The sequence below is a fragment of the Onychostoma macrolepis genome, chromosome 25, assembly GCF_012432095.1.
Source record: "Onychostoma macrolepis isolate SWU-2019 chromosome 25, ASM1243209v1, whole genome shotgun sequence".
In the NCBI taxonomy this organism is placed as follows: Eukaryota; Metazoa; Chordata; class Actinopteri; order Cypriniformes; family Cyprinidae; genus Onychostoma; species Onychostoma macrolepis.
Genome location: NC_081179.1, coordinates 22239983 through 22259959, shown reverse-complemented (window position 1 = coordinate 22259959; position 19977 = coordinate 22239983). Strand labels below are relative to the sequence as shown.

The 19977-nt window shown below is 38.0% G+C and overlaps 1 protein-coding gene across 6 annotated transcripts in view; it reads right to left on the bottom strand.

Annotated features, from left to right (window-relative positions):
• The window catches only part of kif21a (kinesin family member 21A), a 58797-nt gene extending 41185 nt beyond the window's left edge, over positions 1-17612 (bottom strand). For all 6 annotated transcript variants that reach the window (XM_058767082.1, XM_058767085.1, XM_058767083.1 and 3 more), the window contains exon 1: positions 17359-17612. In XM_058767082.1, coding sequence (XP_058623065.1) covers positions 17359-17402 — 44 coding nt within the window. In that variant the 5' untranslated portion in view covers positions 17403-17612. The remainder of the gene's footprint in view (positions 1-17358) is intronic.
• Between the last annotated feature and the right edge of the window lie 2365 nt (positions 17613-19977).

Sequence of the window (19977 nt, the reverse complement as noted above, 5' to 3'; positions counted from 1 at the left end):
CATTTTGGCTATATTGGGGTGCTCAGTATCTGATTTCACATCGAACTACCGGTTTTCTCCCAATAAGTTAATATACAGCCTATTATGATAATGCTGTAAATAAGAATCTTAAAAGAAAGAAGCTTTAAATAAATATTTTAACGTGCGTGAATAAATCCAACTTCCCCTATAGATTAAAGTTTCGCTTTCTAATCCGTCACCGACAGAGGAGCATCTTGGCGGCAAGGATTTAAATCTTTAACAAGACTCAAATTGACACAGGCAGAGTGGAAGACTTCTTTTCTTTTTTTTTTCGATCAGGTAAGGTACAACAAGTGATTTCAAAACGTTTCAGTCAGTTTATTTATATCGTGTATATATTATTTATCTCGTATAAGATGCATTTGGTTGTTACGCTACAGTAAAGCGCTTCATTGTAGTACTATCTCTTCAGCGAGCGGTGCAAGCAGGAATATTAATAACTATGACTGGCACTGTCATATACATAGCATTATAATGAGAACACTATTATAATAAAACGCTGTGATTTTCTTTAGTGTTTAGTTGTGTTTCTGCATGTTATTGCGTGAAGAACGCGTCCACAAAAAGAGTTCATTCAGAGCCGCGCAGACGCGTTCATGTGCATTCGGGGCATTTTGTGCAGATAGCCTATAAGTCGTAATATTAATGTTATATTATATAAATAACGAAGCGTATTCTATGGGAGATAAATGAGTTAAATCCCATTTATTAAAAACCGGCTATTTATGCTTCATCCTACTGGTCATCTTCAGCGTGCACACCTCAAAATAGAAATGCAGAACGTTATAACTCATATACATAACATTATAATGAGAGCACTATTGTTAAAAAAACAAAAAACAATTGTGAATTCTTAAGGGTTTCGCTGACATAAAACATAAAACATTATTTACCCCGTTTATATCTGCGAGGCGTCCGTTACACATTTTCCCTGTGTATTTATGCCTGTTGAACGTCTGACTTGACACAGTTGTGTGGCCGCAGTGTGTGAAAACAGCCAGCCTACAATGTTAAAAATCCACCAAGTAATTTTGTTATAAAACCAATAAATCATGAACAGTCTCTCCAAATGAGCTGTTTCAGATTCTCCCTCTATTCACTTCACTGAGGGGAAAAAGTCCCACCTATTTGTGACACTCTGTGCCCTATTAGCATAAACACAGGCCTGAGTGAGAAGCTGCAGTCCGCCATTACTGGAGATATATACAATGTCAGCACCAAAGAGGCTTTACAAGCATTGTATTTTGGGATGCACTAATGAACATAGGAGTCGCCATAAACTCCCCCCATCTGAGCCGAGGACACTGTAGTCCATGGGCCAAGCCAGAATTTGGTACCACCTAAGGTGGCAAAATCTCTTCGGTACCAGTTTGTTTGTAGAGTCCATATAAGTACTTTGAAACATGGTAACCATTTCAAATGAGTAGCTTTACTAATCTTTTGGGACAATCATTATTTTAGCCATTATCGTCCTACAGTATCTGCACAGCAGGTTTGTATGAAGTCTATTGTAAGAGGTAGCCATACATCCTATATGTTGATTTTTTCAGGACAGTCAGGACTATCCAGATCTGACATAATTTGACATGATATTTGTTGTATACATTTTATATTAGCCTTCACATTAAATAATACAATTTTTGCATATATTAAATTGTTATATTTGTATATCTATCTCAAAAGATATTGATGTTAGGGGGGATATCTTTTCAGATAAGGATAGACAAGACTGTCTGTAATCTGGTGATATCAGAACCATGATGGTGGGACAATCCATGACCTAGCAATTTGAAAAAATATGTATGAACTGTATATGAAATAGTATATTATGCAACAACAATGCCTGGTGCTAGTTTCAAAACCAGATTACTCCACCATACTTTGTTGTAATGATAAGCCACTAGCATCATCTGAAAAGGTAAGTCCTGCTGTTTATTTTGATATGTGTTACCCTTGGAGGCCACAAGCACTTTGCAACTTATTCAGCTATGACTCAGCTGTGTGAAAATGAGTGAAGAAATGACCGATGATTGCAACTTTGTTTAATTTGATGCATTTTCATATCAAGATTACTCCGACCATCTTTGTTCTATAAGCAAGGTACTAGTGTCACTGTGAAGCAGAAGGTCCACTCTTTCATTTGATACCTGTTTTATGCGATAACAACTTCGTGAATAATTAAAAAAAGATTGAGTGTGTGGAGATGCAGAGACGGAAGTAGTGCAAGACGGCTGAAATTTCATGTGATTTCGAAATTTCACGTTCGATTACTTCACAATACTTTGTTGCACAGACTAACACATGACATAATTGGAAACTGCTAGTCCTGATGCTATTTTTAACACGTCATATTTAAATGTTCCTTGTTCTTGATATACTGGTATTTCTGTTATTTTCAATGTACATCACAGAACAGAAGTATGGCAGAACAAAGTGCAAGTGTTACAGTCAGAGTGTTTAATACACTGTTCGGATGATGACTCTAACCTTGTGGCACCTATGAATATACAGGTGCATCTCAATAAATTAGAATGTCGTGGAAAAGTTCATTTATTTCAGTAATTCAACTCAAATTGTGAAACTCGTGTATTAAATAAATTCAGTGCACACAGACTGAAGTAGTTTAAGTCTTTGGTTCTTTTAATTGTGATGATTTTGGCTCACATTTAACAAAATTCAACAAATCTCAACAAATTAGAATACTTCATAAAAAAAGTGAATTTTTAGTGAATTGTTGGCCTTCTGGAAAGTATGTTCATTTACTGTATGTGTACTCAATACTTGGTAGGGGCTCCTTTTGCTTTAATTACTGCCTCAGTTCGGCGTGGCATGGAGTTGATCAGTCTGTGGCACTGCTGAGGTGGTATGGAAGCCCAGGTTTCTTTGATAGCGGCCTTCAGCTCATCTGCATTGTTGGGTCTGATGTCTCTCATCTTTCTCTTGACAATACCCCATAGATTCTCTATAGGGTTCAGGTCAGTTGAGTTTGCTGGCCAGTCAAGCACAGTAACACTATGGTCATTGAACCAGCTTTTGGTACCTTTGGCAGTGTGGGCAGGTGCCAAGTCCTGCTGGAAAATGAAATCAGCATCTTCATAAAGCTTGTCAACAGAAGGAAGCATGAAGTGCTCTAAAATTTCCTGGTAGATGGCTGCGTTGACTGTGGACTTCAGAAAACACAGTGGACCAACACCAGCAGATGACATGGCAGCCCAAATCATCACTGACTGTGGAAACTTCACACTGGACTTCAAGCAACATGGATTCTGTGCCTCTCCACTCTTCCTCCAGACTCTGGGACCTTGATTTTCAAATGAAATGCAAAATTTACTTTCATCTGAAAAGAGGACTTTGGACCACTGAGCAACAGCCCAGGTAAGATGCTTCTGACGTTGTCTCTGGTTCAGAAGTGGCTTGGTAGCCCTTTTCCTGAAGACGTCTGAGCGTGGTGACTCTTGATGCACTGACTCCAGCTTCAGTTCTCTCCTTGTGAAGCTCTCACAAGTGTTTGAATCAGCTTTGCTTGACTATTCTCAAGCTTGCAGTCATCCCTGTTGCTTGTGCACCTTTTCCTACCCAAATTCTTCCTTCCAGTCAACTTTGCATTTAATATGCTTTGATACAGCACTCTGTAAACAGCCACACATTTCAGTAATGACCTTCTGTGACTTACCCTCTTTGTGGAGGGCGTCAATGTTCGTCTTCTGGATCATTGCCAAGTCAGCAGTCTTCTCCATTATTGTGGTTTCAAAGAACAAGAGATACCCAGAATTTATACTGTAGAGATGGTTATTTATTGAAACTCAAATGTAAATATTCTAATATTTTGAGATACTGATTTTTGACTTTCATGAGCTGTAAGCTCTAATCATCGAAATTAAAACAACAATTTTTTTGAAATGTTTTACTTTACATGCAAGGAATCATATAATAAAATATATGAAAGTTTCACTTTTTGAAATAACTTACAAGAAAAAAATGAACTTTTTCACGACATTCTAATTTATTGAGATGCACCTGTAGATTCATGGAACATACTACTCAGAGCAGCTAAAATAAGAGGCTACAGCCCCATCCTTGATCTTGCTAAAGACCTACCTGAAGGTAGCATACCATCAGTATTGTATCACAGGAAAGTCGTAGCATCTTCACTATGATGAAGAAACTCCACTAGAGATGTAGGAGTGCAGTTTCTTCAGATACTCCTAACAGGTTCATTCATTTACAATGCAGGAGAGCGCAGAAATGTGCAAGCTACAAACCTGCAGCAATCAGAGGGAGGAGGAGGAGGAGGATACTGATGTCATGAAACTAGTTGAATATGATGATGATGACGAGGATAATGAATAAACAGAAACAGTTTGCAATGACCAAATAAGCTCATGAACAAGGTAGAATTATGTTGTTTTTCTTTGTATGACATGCTCTGTTCCATTAAAGTTACAAGATATTTTCATTATCTGGCTCAACGGTTAGTGTCATTGAAGGCTGATTTCTGTGACAAAGCTACCACTAAGAAAAGGTTATCATGTTGTAATATCATCTAGATATATGGATTTAAAAAAAAAATCTAACTAGAATTTGCCACCTTGGGTGGTACCAATTAGTGAAAAATGTGGCCTGGGCCCATGGACTACTGTGGTTGAATTTCATTTTCGAAGGCAATATCCCGGAAAAATATTCGGTAACATCCCCTAAATGTTCAGGAATCAATACCAATGCTTCATGCGCGAACGTCAGCTCCAGACAAAGTAAGTATCGCGCATTTGTTTTCCAAATTGCCTTTCTGAAAGAGCTTCTTGGCACTCTGTAAGGCTAATTGCTAAAGCTATCATTGTCTCTGCCTGTTTTCACTGATGCTGCCTTCAAGTGCTGCCAGAATGATCGTGAATAGGAATGTGGTAGTTAAAAATTGCATTTGAAAGCAATGCGAGTCGATCACTTGAAGTTGTCGAGCTCATAATCAGAAGTGGAACTTATAAAGTTTGTGAGAGCATGAGACCAGCTATGTTGTTATTTTTATCCCGCCTTGCTCCCATATATGCAAATTTATTATGCACAGTATAATCAGATGACTGACTTTGAATCCAAGTACGTTTTCTGTAAAGATAAAAGGCTTGTAGTAATAGTGGAATGTTTATTTGCAAAGGCTAGCACTGCTAATGTCAGAGCTTGAGCTCTTGAAGCTCCGCCCTCTTCACCTGGGGGTAACAGCTCATTTGCATTTAAAGCAACATACTCAAAATCGGCGCATTTTGGCTATATAACCTAAAAGTGGCAATTTTAACAAGCTATAAAAAATTATCTGTGGGGTATATTGAGCTAAAACGTCACATATACGCTCTGGGGACATCAGAGACTTATTTTACATCTTGTAAAAAGGGGCATAATAGGTCCTTTAATAGGAATACACTAACATTAAAACTGTGGTCTATATGGATAAGCTAATAATTATTTTCATATGTTATGGTTTGATATCTGATTAATGGCTATTTTGCACACAAACTAAAAAGAAAACAATAAAAACTAATATCAATCATTTTAAATGAGAAATTTCAAAAAAATTAAAAATACTATCCCAAAGTATACAAAACGGAATTAATTAATTTTATTAATATAATATTACATTTAACAGTGTTATTAAATAATTCTTGTTTTAAAAACAACAAAAAAAAACTTTTAAGTGAATGTTGACGTGGTGTTGGCATGATGACAAATGTTAATCTAAATATAAACACGGGAAATATATACAATTAAATATCCATTACACAGTATTACACTGTTCATTCCTAAATATTAATAGTGTTATTGAAAATGTGATTGGGGCATGAGAATGCCCATAGCAGGATTGAACCAGTGGTCGTGTCTATGCCGACAGACAGTCTCTATGTGACACAGCTATTGATGCAGTGCAGTGAGGCGGCACAGCTTTTCACAGCACGAGTTTGTGAGCGCATACACAATCACAGCATGTGTGAGAGCCAAGAGACGAGAGCACCGGCTTAATTCAGTCCCACAGGCCTCCCGAGACTCGAGGGAGAACGGCCCTAAATACAGCATGAGATATAATGGGAGTAAACAGATATCAGATGGACCCAGATGCATTGTGGGATACAGCAGAACAGTCCTTCTGAAATAATCAGCCTGTTCTTTTCTGTCTTGGCAGTTTATCAAACATTTCTAGTGAAATCACAGTCTCAGAGACATTTGGAAGAGCATGAAAAGGCAGAGGGCAACAGGTACGATGGGTAAAACAAATGGCGTCCTGAAAGGCTTTCAAGCGAGAGAGAGCGTTCTTTGTTCTTTAACTAGAGCACGATGTCAAACTTGATCCAAATGCATTTGACTTGTTGCCATTTTGTCCCACAGTACAGCAGAAGTGTCAGACAGGTGCATTCTGGGTTTCAGAAGGCTGTAAACAGTAAAGATACCACACACATGGGTCTTTCCCCTGCAGACAATATTATGGCAACTTTCACCTGATGACAACAGCTATAGCAACAGCATTACACACCACACAGGTGAAAAAATGTCTGTGCAATATTGCATTTTAAAAGAAATTCACATAGGAAACTGTTATTTTTTTGTAATCATTTTGTAATAATAATTGTAATAATATCTCCCTATATTTAATGCATTTTTGATTGAATAAATCTGGTCATGATGTGCTAGCTGACCATTACACCAACAGGAACTTAAATAACATTGCATTATATACACAATACATAGACAATGGAGTTGGTCCCCCTTGGCTATAACAGCTATAACAGCTTCCACTCTTCTAAGAAAGCTTTTTAAAAGGCTTTGGAGTGCTTCTGTGGGATTTTTTGCGCATTCATCAAGTAGAGCATTTGTGAGGTCAGACACTGATGTCGGATGAGAGGAACTGGCTCTCCATTCCAATTCATCCCAATGGTGTTTGATAGGGTTAAGGTCAGGGCTCTTTGTGGGTAAGTCAAGATCTTCCACACCAAACTCATCCAACCATGTCTTTATGGGCCTTGCTTTGTAAACTGGGTCACAGTCATGTTGGGATAGAAAAGGGTCTTCACCAAACTGTTCCCACAAAGTTGGAGGCGTGGCATTGTCCAAAATGTCTTTGTATTCTGAAGCATTAAGATTTCCCTTCATTGGAAGTAAGGGGTCTAGGCACATCCCTCTTCCACCAAACTTTACAGTCGGCACAATGCAGACAGGCAGGTGATGTTCTCCTGGCGTCTTGCGCCAAACATAGTTTATAATTCATCACTCCACAGAACAGGTTTCCACCGCTCCAGAATCCAGTGATGGCGTGCTTTACATCACTCTATCTGACGCTTGTTATTATACGTGGTGATGTGAGGCTTGCATGCAGCTGCTTGGTCATGGAAAACCCTTCTATTTCCCCTTTTCCACCAAGGCAGTTCCAGTGCTGGTTCCGAGCCAGAACCTAGTTTCAAACTGGTTCTTTGTCTTTCGACACCCAAAGCACCAGCTTCGAACCAGGAAAAGCAGTTCGAAAGTAGCACCAAAACATTGCTGGGCTAGAAGGAAGAACCGCTTGCATCAGGGGCTTGGGGCGGGGTTACCATGACCAACAAGACGACAGAAACTTTAGACCGCCATATCTGAAATAGCAGCTAAACATGAACATGCTGGATTCGCCGTGTTTGGATGCCGATAGGTTCACAAAGCCATGTTGATAGTTTGTTTAGGCTTGTTCGGGATGGATCGGTGCTGCGCGGACCAGTCGGTGCGTGCTGCAGGAGCGACTGGAAAGCAGACGACTCTTTATGCTTTTGGATCGCGGTGCTTTAGCGTGTTGTGTGCCGATCGATCGATCGGTCTGCGTGGCGCCGATGCACCGCGAACAAGTCTGTTATGTCTGCCGCGGCCGCACTAGTGATACGAAACATGATTCGATATTCAGTGACGTAAGACCTGGCTCTGTATTGGCTCTCTAGCCTGTGGAAAAGCAACCGGTTCTTAAAGGGCCCGCCAGTCGAACCAACTAAGAACCGGCAATAGCATTGGCTCTGAACTAGCACCTGGTTCCTGCTGGTGGAAAGGGGGTATATGAAACTCCTACTGCACAGTTTTTGTGCTAATATTATTGCAAATGGAAGTTTGAATCTCTTCAGCTGTGGTTGCACAATGGAGCATTGGTGACTTTTATACATCATGTGCCTCAGCACTCGGTGACCCCGCTGCTGTTCCTAAACGCTTCCACTCTCACAACTGACTTTGCAAAAGTGGCATCCTATCATAGTACCACGCTTGAATTCACAGACCTCTTTAGAATGACCTTTTTTTCACAAATGTTTGTAAATGCAGACTGCATGGCTAGGTGCTTGATTGTAAACACCTGTGGCAATGGGTCTGACAGAAACACCAGAATTCAATCATTCAAAGGAACATATAAATTAAAAACAATACAGGGGTTGGACAACTGAAACACCTCGTTTTAGACCACCATAATTTATTAGTATGGTGTAGAGCAGGGCTGGGCAACTTCTGTCCTGAAGAGCCACTTTGCTGCAGAGTTTGGCTCCAACCCTAATCAAACACACCTGAACAAATCAATGTCTTCATGATCACTAGAAAGCTACAGGCAGGTGTGTTTGATTAGGGTTGGAGCAAAACTCTGCAGGTCAGTGGCCCTCCAGGACCGAAGTTGCCCAGCCCTGGTGTAGAGTTTCCTTTTGCTGCCAACAGAGTATCAATTCATCTTGGGAATGACAGATTCGAGTCCTGCACAGTGTTGCCATTCATCTTGCAAAACAGTGGCCAGGTCACTATGAGATGCAAGTGGAGGAAAACATTTCCTGAATATCTCCTCCAAAACACCCTAAAGTGGCTCAGTAATATACAGATCTGGTGACTGTGCAAGCTATGAGAGATATTCAACTTCACTTTCATGTTCATCAATTCACTCAGTCATCAGTCTTGCTGTGGGAACTGGTACATTATCATCCTGACACACTGCACCACCTTTAGGTTACAATGTTTGAATCATTGGGTGATTAGATCATCTAGATCAGTAGGGAATGGCATGATATTTTCCGCTTTTCCACTGGGGCTGGTGCCAGAGCTGGAGCCGGTGCTTGGCCAAGAGTGCACTTGTTCAGAACCGGCTGACGCTTTTACTGGTAGGGAGAACCCTCTACATCACCAACATGTGACTGGAATTGCTTGTTATCTCTTGCAGAAGGAGAGTGTTGGTCTCGTCTCCCAACCACTGCTGATCTGACGTATTTAATTGTTAATTTACCTGCTCCACCTAATGACATCAAAGGTTCCCTTGTTTTAGACCAGCAAGGTTTCAGGGGTGGCTCGGAAACAGGATCTGAGCACCGGCTCAGGACTTTTTTGAGTGAAAAATCATAACTTGGTTCCCAATTGAGCACCAGCTCCAGAACCAGCCCCTGGGCACGCAGCAGTCTAGGTGATAAGCCTTTTTGGGGTTTCTCCACCCAGTAAGTCTCCCGGTTATAGGAAAGACAGTGAATGCTTGTTTCAGATAGTCTATTTGTGCTGCTGGCGCCATTGAAACCAATGTTTGCCATTGACACTAGTAACCAAGGTTTGGCTATAGTAGTGTGACTAATGAATACTGACCCTATGAAGTTCCCAGTGAACAGTTTTGATGGAAACAGGAGATTCAAGATGCACATTTAATTCTGCACTGAACTAAGCTGTGGTTTTATGTTTTTGGATACATCCATTTCCAGCAGCTCACTGCGTCGACAGTTACTCTTGTTGGATGTGGTTCATACTTCATGTTGGTATACTGACAATACCCTTGATATACCACGAAGACTGGCTGACCAGGTCACAGATGCACCAGTGAGACGCATACCAACAATCTGTCCTCTTTTGAACTCTGACATGTCTCAGTAGTGTTGAGTCCTCATAACTCACAAAGTATACTTCACATACATCTCAATAAACTGCTTTTCATTAAAAACAACCAACAAAAAATACAGCAACACACAGTAATGTGCTGTATATTTGAGTAAAATCAGTAACAACAGACACTTCAGACCAGATAATCACTACCAATGAACTGCTTTACTTTCTATCGGTATAAGCAATCTGATTTATTTGTTCTCATTCCAGTTACATGATCAAATAAAGTGCCATGGATTCAGCAGTCATTGGAAGGTTACTGAACTAATAATCCAAAGATGAACATGATAAGGTGAAGACTAGCAGTAAGTCTACAGTAATGTTTGCATTCTGTAGGAAGGCTGTAGGCAGCGAGGCGTGATGTGTTGACAGAAGCTCTCCTAAAAACCAACACTGATCCAACAGCAGTCAAACACCGCTGATCTCAATACATATACAGTATGTATGCATCATGCCCCCTCACTGTGTTCCTGTAATTGTCTCTTACCTCACTGACCCATGATGAGAAGAGACTGAAACAGTATATGATGACATTTTAGCTTAATGTGCTCCAGATATAGACACAGATTGGACTTTAATAGCAGCACACAACCTGTCTGTGTTTGTTTATTCACAGCCATTTGAGCTTTAGGCAATTTGATAGAATTTAGTAAAACTTGTGAGGCCAAACAAACAATGAAAATGCACAGAAAGCAAGAACTCAAGCATGCGGGAAGTGAAGTGCAGTTCGCTGGGTGTGGTGAATGTGGTAAAGCTACCCCACGTCTGCTCTGCATAATATTGCTGCTTTCTAGACAAACTGCAATTACAGAGCAGAGATTCTGTTCCTGCCGCAGACCGGGAATATGTCCACATGCGGCTGCTGCAGTCTACGGGCGCATAGTTTCTGTGTCTGAAGTATGTGACCGTCACTGGGGTCACCACAGACTAACTGGACAGCTCTCCGTTCTGTTGACACATCAGCTTCAGCTCAAATGCTTAACATCTAGAAAAAAAAAAAAGAGTACCGGTGCAAAAACGAGAGACCATGGACTCAATTCATTCAAATGTTCAATTAATTTGGCATTTAGTTATTTTAATTAAATAAAACAAAACAATACAATATTATTATTATCAAAAGATTTTTTGGTAGCACTTTACAATAAGCTTCTTTAGTTTACCTTATTTAGTGCATTAACTAGCAATGAGCAATACATTTGTTAACGTATTTATAAATCTTTGTTCATGTTAGTTGATAAAATGTACCCATTCATTATTAGTTAACGTAAGCTCAGGTTCATTAAACAATATTAACAGATCCGATTGTTGATTTTAAAATGCATATTGAAATTAACATTAACAATGATTAATTGATGCTTTAGAAGAATTTTTCATTTTAGTTCATGTTAACTAAAGCAACCTTACTGGAAAGTGTCACAGATTTTTGAAAGAAATGCACACCAAGGCTGCATTTATTTGAGTTAAAAATAAATAAATAAATACAATTTATTCATGTTTGATATTTTAAAATCAAATCTATTTTGAGTTTGGTGCTTAAGAAACATGTTAACAGTTGTCCTGCTCAATATTTTTGTAGAAACCAAGGTTTGGCTATAGTAGTGTGACTAATGAATACTGACCCTATGAAGTTCCCAGTGAACAGTTTTGATGGAAACAGGAGATTCAAGATGCACATTTAATTCTGCACTGAACTAAGCTGTGGTTTTATGTTTTTGGATACATCCATTTCCAGCAGCTCACTGCGTCGACAGTTACTCTTGTTGGATGTGGTTCATACTTCATGTTGGTATACTGACAATACCCTTGATATACCACGAAGACTGGCTGACCAGGTCACAGATGCACCAGTGAGACGCATACCAACAATCTGTCCTCTTTTGAACTCTGACATGTCTCAGTAGTGTTGAGTCCTCATAACTCACAAAGTATACTTCACATACATCTCAATAAACTGCTTTTCATTAAAAACAACCAACAAAAAATACAGCAACACACAGTAATGTGCTGTATATTTGAGTAAAATCAGTAACAACAGACACTTCAGACCAGATAATCACTACCAATGAACTGCTTTACTTTCTATCGGTATAAGCAATCTGATTTATTTGTTCTCATTCCAGTTACATGATCAAATAAAGTGCCATGGATTCAGCAGTCATTGGAAGGTTACTGAACTAATAATCCAAAGATGAACATGATAAGGTGAAGACTAGCAGTAAGTCTACAGTAATGTTTGCATTCTGTAGGAAGGCTGTAGGCAGCGAGGCGTGATGTGTTGACAGAAGCTCTCCTAAAAACCAACACTGATCCAACAGCAGTCAAACACCGCTGATCTCAATACATATACAGTATGTATGCATCATGCCCCCTCACTGTGTTCCTGTAATTGTCTCTTACCTCACTGACCCATGATGAGAAGAGACTGAAACAGTATATGATGACATTTTAGCTTAATGTGCTCCAGATATAGACACAGATTGGACTTTAATAGCAGCACACAACCTGTCTGTGTTTGTTTATTCACAGCCATTTGAGCTTTAGGCAATTTGATAGAATTTAGTAAAACTTGTGAGGCCAAACAAACAATGAAAATGCACAGAAAGCAAGAACTCAAGCATGCGGGAAGTGAAGTGCAGTTCGCTGGGTGTGGTGAATGTGGTAAAGCTACCCCACGTCTGCTCTGCATAATATTGCTGCTTTCTAGACAAACTGCAATTACAGAGCAGAGATTCTGTTCCTGCCGCAGACCGAATATGTCCACATGCGGCTGCTGCAGTCTACGGGCGATAGTTTCTGTGTCTGAAGTATGTGACCGTCACTGGGGTCACCACAGACTAACTGGACAGCTCTCCGTTCTGTTGACACATCAGCTTCAGCTCAAATGCTTAACATCTAGAAAAAAAAAAAAAGAGTACCGGTGCAAAAACGAGAGACCATGGACTCAATTCATTCAAATGTTCAATTAATTTGGCATTTAGTTATTTTAATTAAATAAAACAAAACAATACAATATTATTATTATCAAAAGATTTTTTGGTAGCACTTTACAATAAGCTTCTTTAGTTTACCTTATTTAGTGCATTAACTAGCAATGAGCAATACATTTGTTAACGTATTTATAAATCTTTGTTCATGTTAGTTGATAAAATGTACCCATTCATTATTAGTTAACGTAAGCTCAGGTTCATTAAACAATATTAACAGATCCGATTGTTGATTTTAAAAATGCATATTGAAATTAACATTAACAATGATTAATTGATGCTTTAGAAGAATTTTTCATTTTTAGTTCATGTTAACTAAAGCAACCTTACTGGAAAGTGTCACAGATTTTTTGAAAGAAATGCACACCAAGGCTGCATTTATTTGAGTTAAAAAATAAATAAATAAATACAATTTATTCATGTTTGATATTTTAAAATCAAATCTATTTTGAGTTTGGTGCTTAAGAAACATGTTAACAGTTGTCCTGCTCAATATTTTTGTAGAAACCGTTTTGTAGGATTCTTTGATGACTCAGAAGTTCAATAGAACAGCTTTTATTTGAATAACAAATCTTTTGTAACATTATAAATGTCTTTACTGTCACTTTTGATCAAATAAATTCAAATTGACACAAAAAAAAAAAACCTCAGTGACCCACTTTTTTTTTTTTCTTCTTTTTTGTTCGGGTTCGGGTTGACATTCTGCAGAATTACAATTATTGTGGACCATTTTACTGTTTTATACAGTTTTTATACAATATGATACACTGTTTTTGTCTGCTGTTCACAGGATTCACAATGAATCTGGGATGTTTAATGAAATGAAACCATGTTAATACACGCTAAAATCCTTAATACACATTACCTGCTTCAATATCAGCCAATTCAAATATGTACTTTACACCCTGATACTACTTTTTTTTTTTTGAGTTTCAAATGATTATATGCTACATTTCATGTTGACATCAAGTATATTTTGGTAGATAGGCTAAGCATTTCTGCAAACACTGTAAACATGGGTATAATATTTATTATGAATGTGACGTCAATGGACTAACTAGATTAACGAGAGGAAGCACATCAGAGTCTCATTTCGTCTGTATCTGTGAGGCATGAGAGAAGGGCTTTTATTTCATCAAACAATGACATTTGCTCATGCAAGAGCCGCTGACTCACTGAAGAAAACTGCACTGTCATCCACAGCTGCCTCTCCGACTGTACTGTAACCACAGGTGGCAGTTTATTCACAGTACATCCACACAATCAGCTTTAGTATCGGTCAAGCATCTATATTTCTGCTTAAAGCTTTTTCCAATTGTCTGTAAATGTAAACAGATGAGACAAAAACTCTGATTTGTGTCAAAATTTCATATCTGCAGCTAAACCAACCTGCTGCTGTTTATGTCATTAATATGAATCAAAAAGAGTACCAACAAAAATAAATTAATTAATTAAAATAAAAATAAAAATTACGGTTATAATCCCTGTACTTAAATTATCTGTACTCTGTTCTCTATTATTGAGTTCAATTTCCTGTAACAGAAAACAGTCCAGACATTCAGACTCAAATATAATCATTACTGTAAGCTAGCTGATTTTATTTGACTTTGTGACCGGTAAACAACAAAACGCATCTCTGTAGACGTCTGAAACACAACAGGCTGATCACAGATCTAACGCACAGATTCATCAATACATCTCTTCTTTCTTTCATTGATCATCTGTCAGTTAACTGTCTACTTTCAGCACAGAATGCCACTCAAACCAGTGACACACACACAGTTGAAATCCTCCGCTCTAAAGTAGCATTTCTAGGTTTCTGAAATGACTTCATTGTTACATTGCTGTGGCTGATGCTGACACAGTTGTTCAGACACTCATCAACCATGTGTGCATCTTCAGATGTGCTGGATACTGCATGCTGATCATGTGGAATTTCACATTTTCATATCATTTTAATGACATTAAATGACATTTCCCCCTCCCATTCTCCTTGCCATATAAAGGTATGGTCACATTTCCTGTTCAGAGGTTGCATCTGAAATCGCTTACTCTCTTCAGAATAAGCGATTACTTGCCAACCAAAAAACATATGTCCTATATAGTATAAATGTGTGCATTTGATGGTGGAAACTTTGCATGGTTAGACACGGTTTTACTAATAAGAAAGTAATAAAATAAGCTAGAAGCTAAGAAAGTTGGAAGCATCTGCGTTTACATGTAGAGTACATTTTGAGTTTCGAGACTACCACGGTCAGCTGTGTCGCTTCTCTGCCATTCATAATTTTCTTCTGTAGCCTCATAGTAAAGTCAGAGATTGTCTTACTATTGTGAGGGTCTGCATTACTTACTATTGGAGAAAGCGTAAAGGTCAACTTGGATCATGTGTGCCTTGATAACCATATTACATGAAAGCTGCAGTCCGTAACTTTTTTTTTGGTTAAAAATGATCTGAAGTCAATATTTGAGCAAGTATATAACCAGCCAGTGTTCAAAACTATCACCTTACTTTAGCCCGATTCACAGCGGTTAGTTTATAATAACGTTTTCTAATTTGAGTGGTACGGGTAGGTTTTCACGGGAAATTCGAGCATGCTGCTGTGTCATTACGTCACGTCTGTAAACATAAAGAAGTTGTCCCGGCTAGTATGCTATCGCACTTGAGGATCCTGCAGGTGGCGGATCGTTTATAGCCTTTTCTCACAGCAGCTAGAATAATTAAATGCATCATTTTGATGGCGGATTGTAATCCAAAAAGGATTATGTGTTTATGAAACACATGTGAATGAAATTAAATTAAATTTTAAATGCACTTCTGATATAGCCTGGGATTACACAAGATTTGTATTTTAAAGAAAACCAGTTCGAAGGGAGCATAATTTGCTTTTTGGGTTAAAATAATTTCTTAATATGAAATTCGAATGGTATGACAATTAGATTAGACTGTACAGAAATTGAAATCTATATGCAAATTCACACTATATACTCATAGTCACACAATGCTGATGTTGTTAACATTAATAATTTGAGAATAAACTATAACAATAATAATGATTTGCACGGTTTGATGTGATATGAGCTAACTGATCTTTAGATTAAATCACCATTGGTAGCGCAATTTATTGTAGTGCTTTTTTCCTCAGTTGGTCAGAACAAATGTGGCAGACTTGTTACTTACTTGTTCAGATGACAATATCCGGTGAAAATTCTTATTTGGGTCATATATTCCAAGACGTAGGCTAGAATCTGTGATTCCACACCGGTGCGGTGACTGACTGCCACATATACTCCTCAAAACATTAGATTCATCCGCGCTGGAGCCGTGCCGGAGCACAACCCACGCAAGCGAGATAATTCCGCACACAGCTGCAATTGCAGGTTTTCAAACAGAGATGGCGACAAAGAGGCAAAACTTACGGACTGCAGCTTTAAATGATTGAATTTCAGTCAGAGTTGTGCGACACTCAGTCGCCGTTTACGGATCCCATAGGAATGAATGAGAAGTGCATGTCGCAAAAAGTCAGTGACTTCTCTTATAAAACTGCATTTTTTTCGGTGTAAATTCTAAAACGTGTTCAGTCCAAAAGTACTAAAACATGCTGAAGATTGGCAGATAGGCGGTCGATTCATTAAAAAGCTGTTTATTCGGCGTAGTGAAGCCTCTCTTCCATTGACATCCATTCAAAAAAAAAAAAAAAAAAAAAACAGCCTCTTGTCTCCTTTCCGTTAGCATTAGCCGTTATGCTTGCCTTCTAGTGGCTTTGGTAAAGTGTCCATCCGTATCTGCCGGAAGTAGTAGGTCATCTGGGTACTGGGTTTTTTTTTTTTTGAAAACTATGAATTCAGACATACTACTTTTTTGGCATACATATTTTCGCATACTTAATAGTAGGGGAGTATTAGATTTCGGACTGCGACAGCTTTCCACCTTATTTTTCCGTAAGAGCGGGCGAGGTCATTTGTAAATTTAATGTGTCTGGCTTCTGCTTCCAGCTATTTTTAGCTGGATTTTGCTGCTTGATAATGCAAACTGACCAGAGTCTGTCTTACTTCCGAAAAATAAGGTGGATGTGTGAGGTTGCGCCTGTTTGCCCCACCCACTCAGAAATCTCATTGGTCCAAAATCACGCAACAATATAACTATGCATAACACATGAAATATCCTGATTGTCTTTCTTGTATCTCAAGCATTGTCAACACAGACAAATAAATTACTTGTTGCTGGAAACTTTGCATTCTTACATGGTGTTAGGACACAGTGGTACAGCAATAAGAAATTAAATTTACTGATTTAGCAAATATACAGGCCTGTAATTTTGCACATAATTATTATAATGAAGTAGTGGAAACGAATCCTAATTTGTCCCGTTTCCATTGATTCCAGGGTGAAATGTGCATTGGCTGCAGCAGGTGACAGCGCATGAAAGCACATCATCAGTAACGCACACTAGAGCTCGTGCCCTACCTGAGCGCCACGCGCACTGTGCTCTCGTCCTGTCCGCTTGACATGATTAGATCTTCATCGATCGATCGATCCTGGAAGTGCGCAGCAGTGCTCGGCTCATACACGCATCAGCTCTGCCATGTCCAGGGCTTTGATGTGCATGCACCCGCTACAGCAGCGATGCATTGCGATCACGCGAGATCATTCACTCGTGCAGCGATCCTGAGCGCGTCCCGATCTCATCTGATCTACATGCTCGCTTCGTGAAGACCCAGCCGCAATGCGTCACCAAACCACGCCTCCTCCAAGACCCCTGGAGGGTGACGTCACCGCACGCATGCACATCAGTCTGTGAGAGAAATAATAGCTGTGATATTCCAGATTACTTCATAGTGTGGGATATATATGCAGAGATGCTGGTATGCTTAAGTCATTTCAGTTAAATTTATTTTGAACCTAATAATTTTATTTGGTATTATTATTAATTATATTTAATATATTTATCATGACTGAATTTGTTGTGATTTGCTCAACAGTTAAATATTAATGAACAGTAGAACTGATTGGTATGCCATTTAATTATTTTCAAAATATTGTATTATAAATAATAGTGCTGTCAAACGATTAATTGCATCCAAAATAAAAGTTTTGTATACATATATGTATATGTACTCTCTGTATATTTATTATGTATATAAATACACACACACACACATGCATGTATATATTTAATCAACATATTTTGTTTATACATTTTATATATATATATATATATATATATATATATATATATAAATTAAATTAATAAATATATATATATATATATATATATATACATGTATATAAATAAATATATATATATATATATACATGTAAATGTTTTCAAAATATATAATGTATGTGTGTGTATTTATAAATACATAATAAGTATACACAGTACACCTACATATATTATGTAAACAAAAACTTTTATTTTGATGTGATTAATTGTTTGACAGCACTAAAATACATACGTGCAGTACAAAACTAAATTAATAACGTTTAGAAAACGTTTTGCAATTACAGACATCTATTAATAATCACATTTCTAATTATTATGAATTGTTTTGAAGTTCCTTTCATTCATCAGTGGCTAGGCAAACAGAAATTGTTATCTTAAATAATAACATATATATATATATATATATATGTTGTAATGCATTATATCTTTCCATAAATAATCGTAAAATAAGTTAAAATGCATTATAATATTTAAAGGTTTGTTTGTTATGTGTTTTAATGCATTATACTTTTTAAAGGTGTAGCAATGAATAGATAAGTATTATAATTTATCATAACTGCGGATATGATTATTCAGGAAATCATACACTGTATTATAAGGTGCATTACAAGGCATAATTAATGCATTAAAACTACTTTTATAATGCATATGCATATGCAAAAGCATCAAGTGTTACCAAATAAAAAATATAAATACCATAAAAATACCATATTCTATGTTTAGTGTTCATGCTGTATCTGATGCAGTGGTGTTGTGCGCTCTCGTGTGGCAACGCTTTGATTTTCACCACATCACATCTCTTTTCGAAGCCAGGATAAAAGCTTTCAAACATTACAATAAAATAGCACTGATTTATTTAATCTACATTTAAATATTAACTTAAGCACCTGTTTTACAAGTTGATGGGAAAATCCCTCCACAGTAAGGGGGTCTGGGGCAGTGAACTGTAGTAAAAACGGCCGAGTTCTCAATCTGTCACAGTTTCATTCAAAACTCAATGCACTTTCAGCTGGAATCGAGTGTGAGAGCAGAACAGTGCTGCTAACAGAGGTGAAACAGTTCAGCCCTGGAGCTCGAGTGTCTTGACCTCCTGCCAAACTGCAGTGTTCAGTTACTCGCTCTCACATTACCAGAGCGGCCCGCAGCAGAGACACACACACTGAAGTACAGTACACTTCAGTTCCCCTCACCTTCGAGACACTAAGACAGTGCTGTTTCTGAGAAAACCAAAACCATCGCTTCCTAATCTAGTAAATATAAGGGATAAAAGTGCCTGCTAAATGTATAAATGTAAACATAAAACAAGCCTACTATGATACGTAGGTCATTTTAAGCGAATTGAATAAAATCTAATAAAACAGATTGTGAAAAATGAATCAAAAATTGATTTTTCTTTCCTTTGTGAATCTTTATTATACATTCTCATGGACTTTTGTCTTTTTATTACACCATGAAGCCATTAAAAAATTATTAACTAAACTCTGAAGGCTATTGTGAAGTCTCGCAATGATGTGAAAATAATGATTCAGACATTCCCACAATATTTAGTATGGAAAGTTATTGAAACACAGAGGCTGGTGGGTCAGCGCTCTGCTCTGGGCTAAATGAGGGGTACAGAGGTCAAAGAGGGTCAGATCGGGACAGGACTGAACAGGTTTCAGCCTGACGGAGCCGAGACCACCAAACTTTACAAGAGACTGACACAACCCGCTTAAGAACAATTCAGAAACATTTATTCATCTGAAAATGTACAAATACAGCATTTATCAGCAGCAACTTCCCAGGAACAATAGCTAAATATTAAAATGTGGCTAAATTGCCTCAATGATTGACTATCGTGTCTTTCGGTTTAATATTGA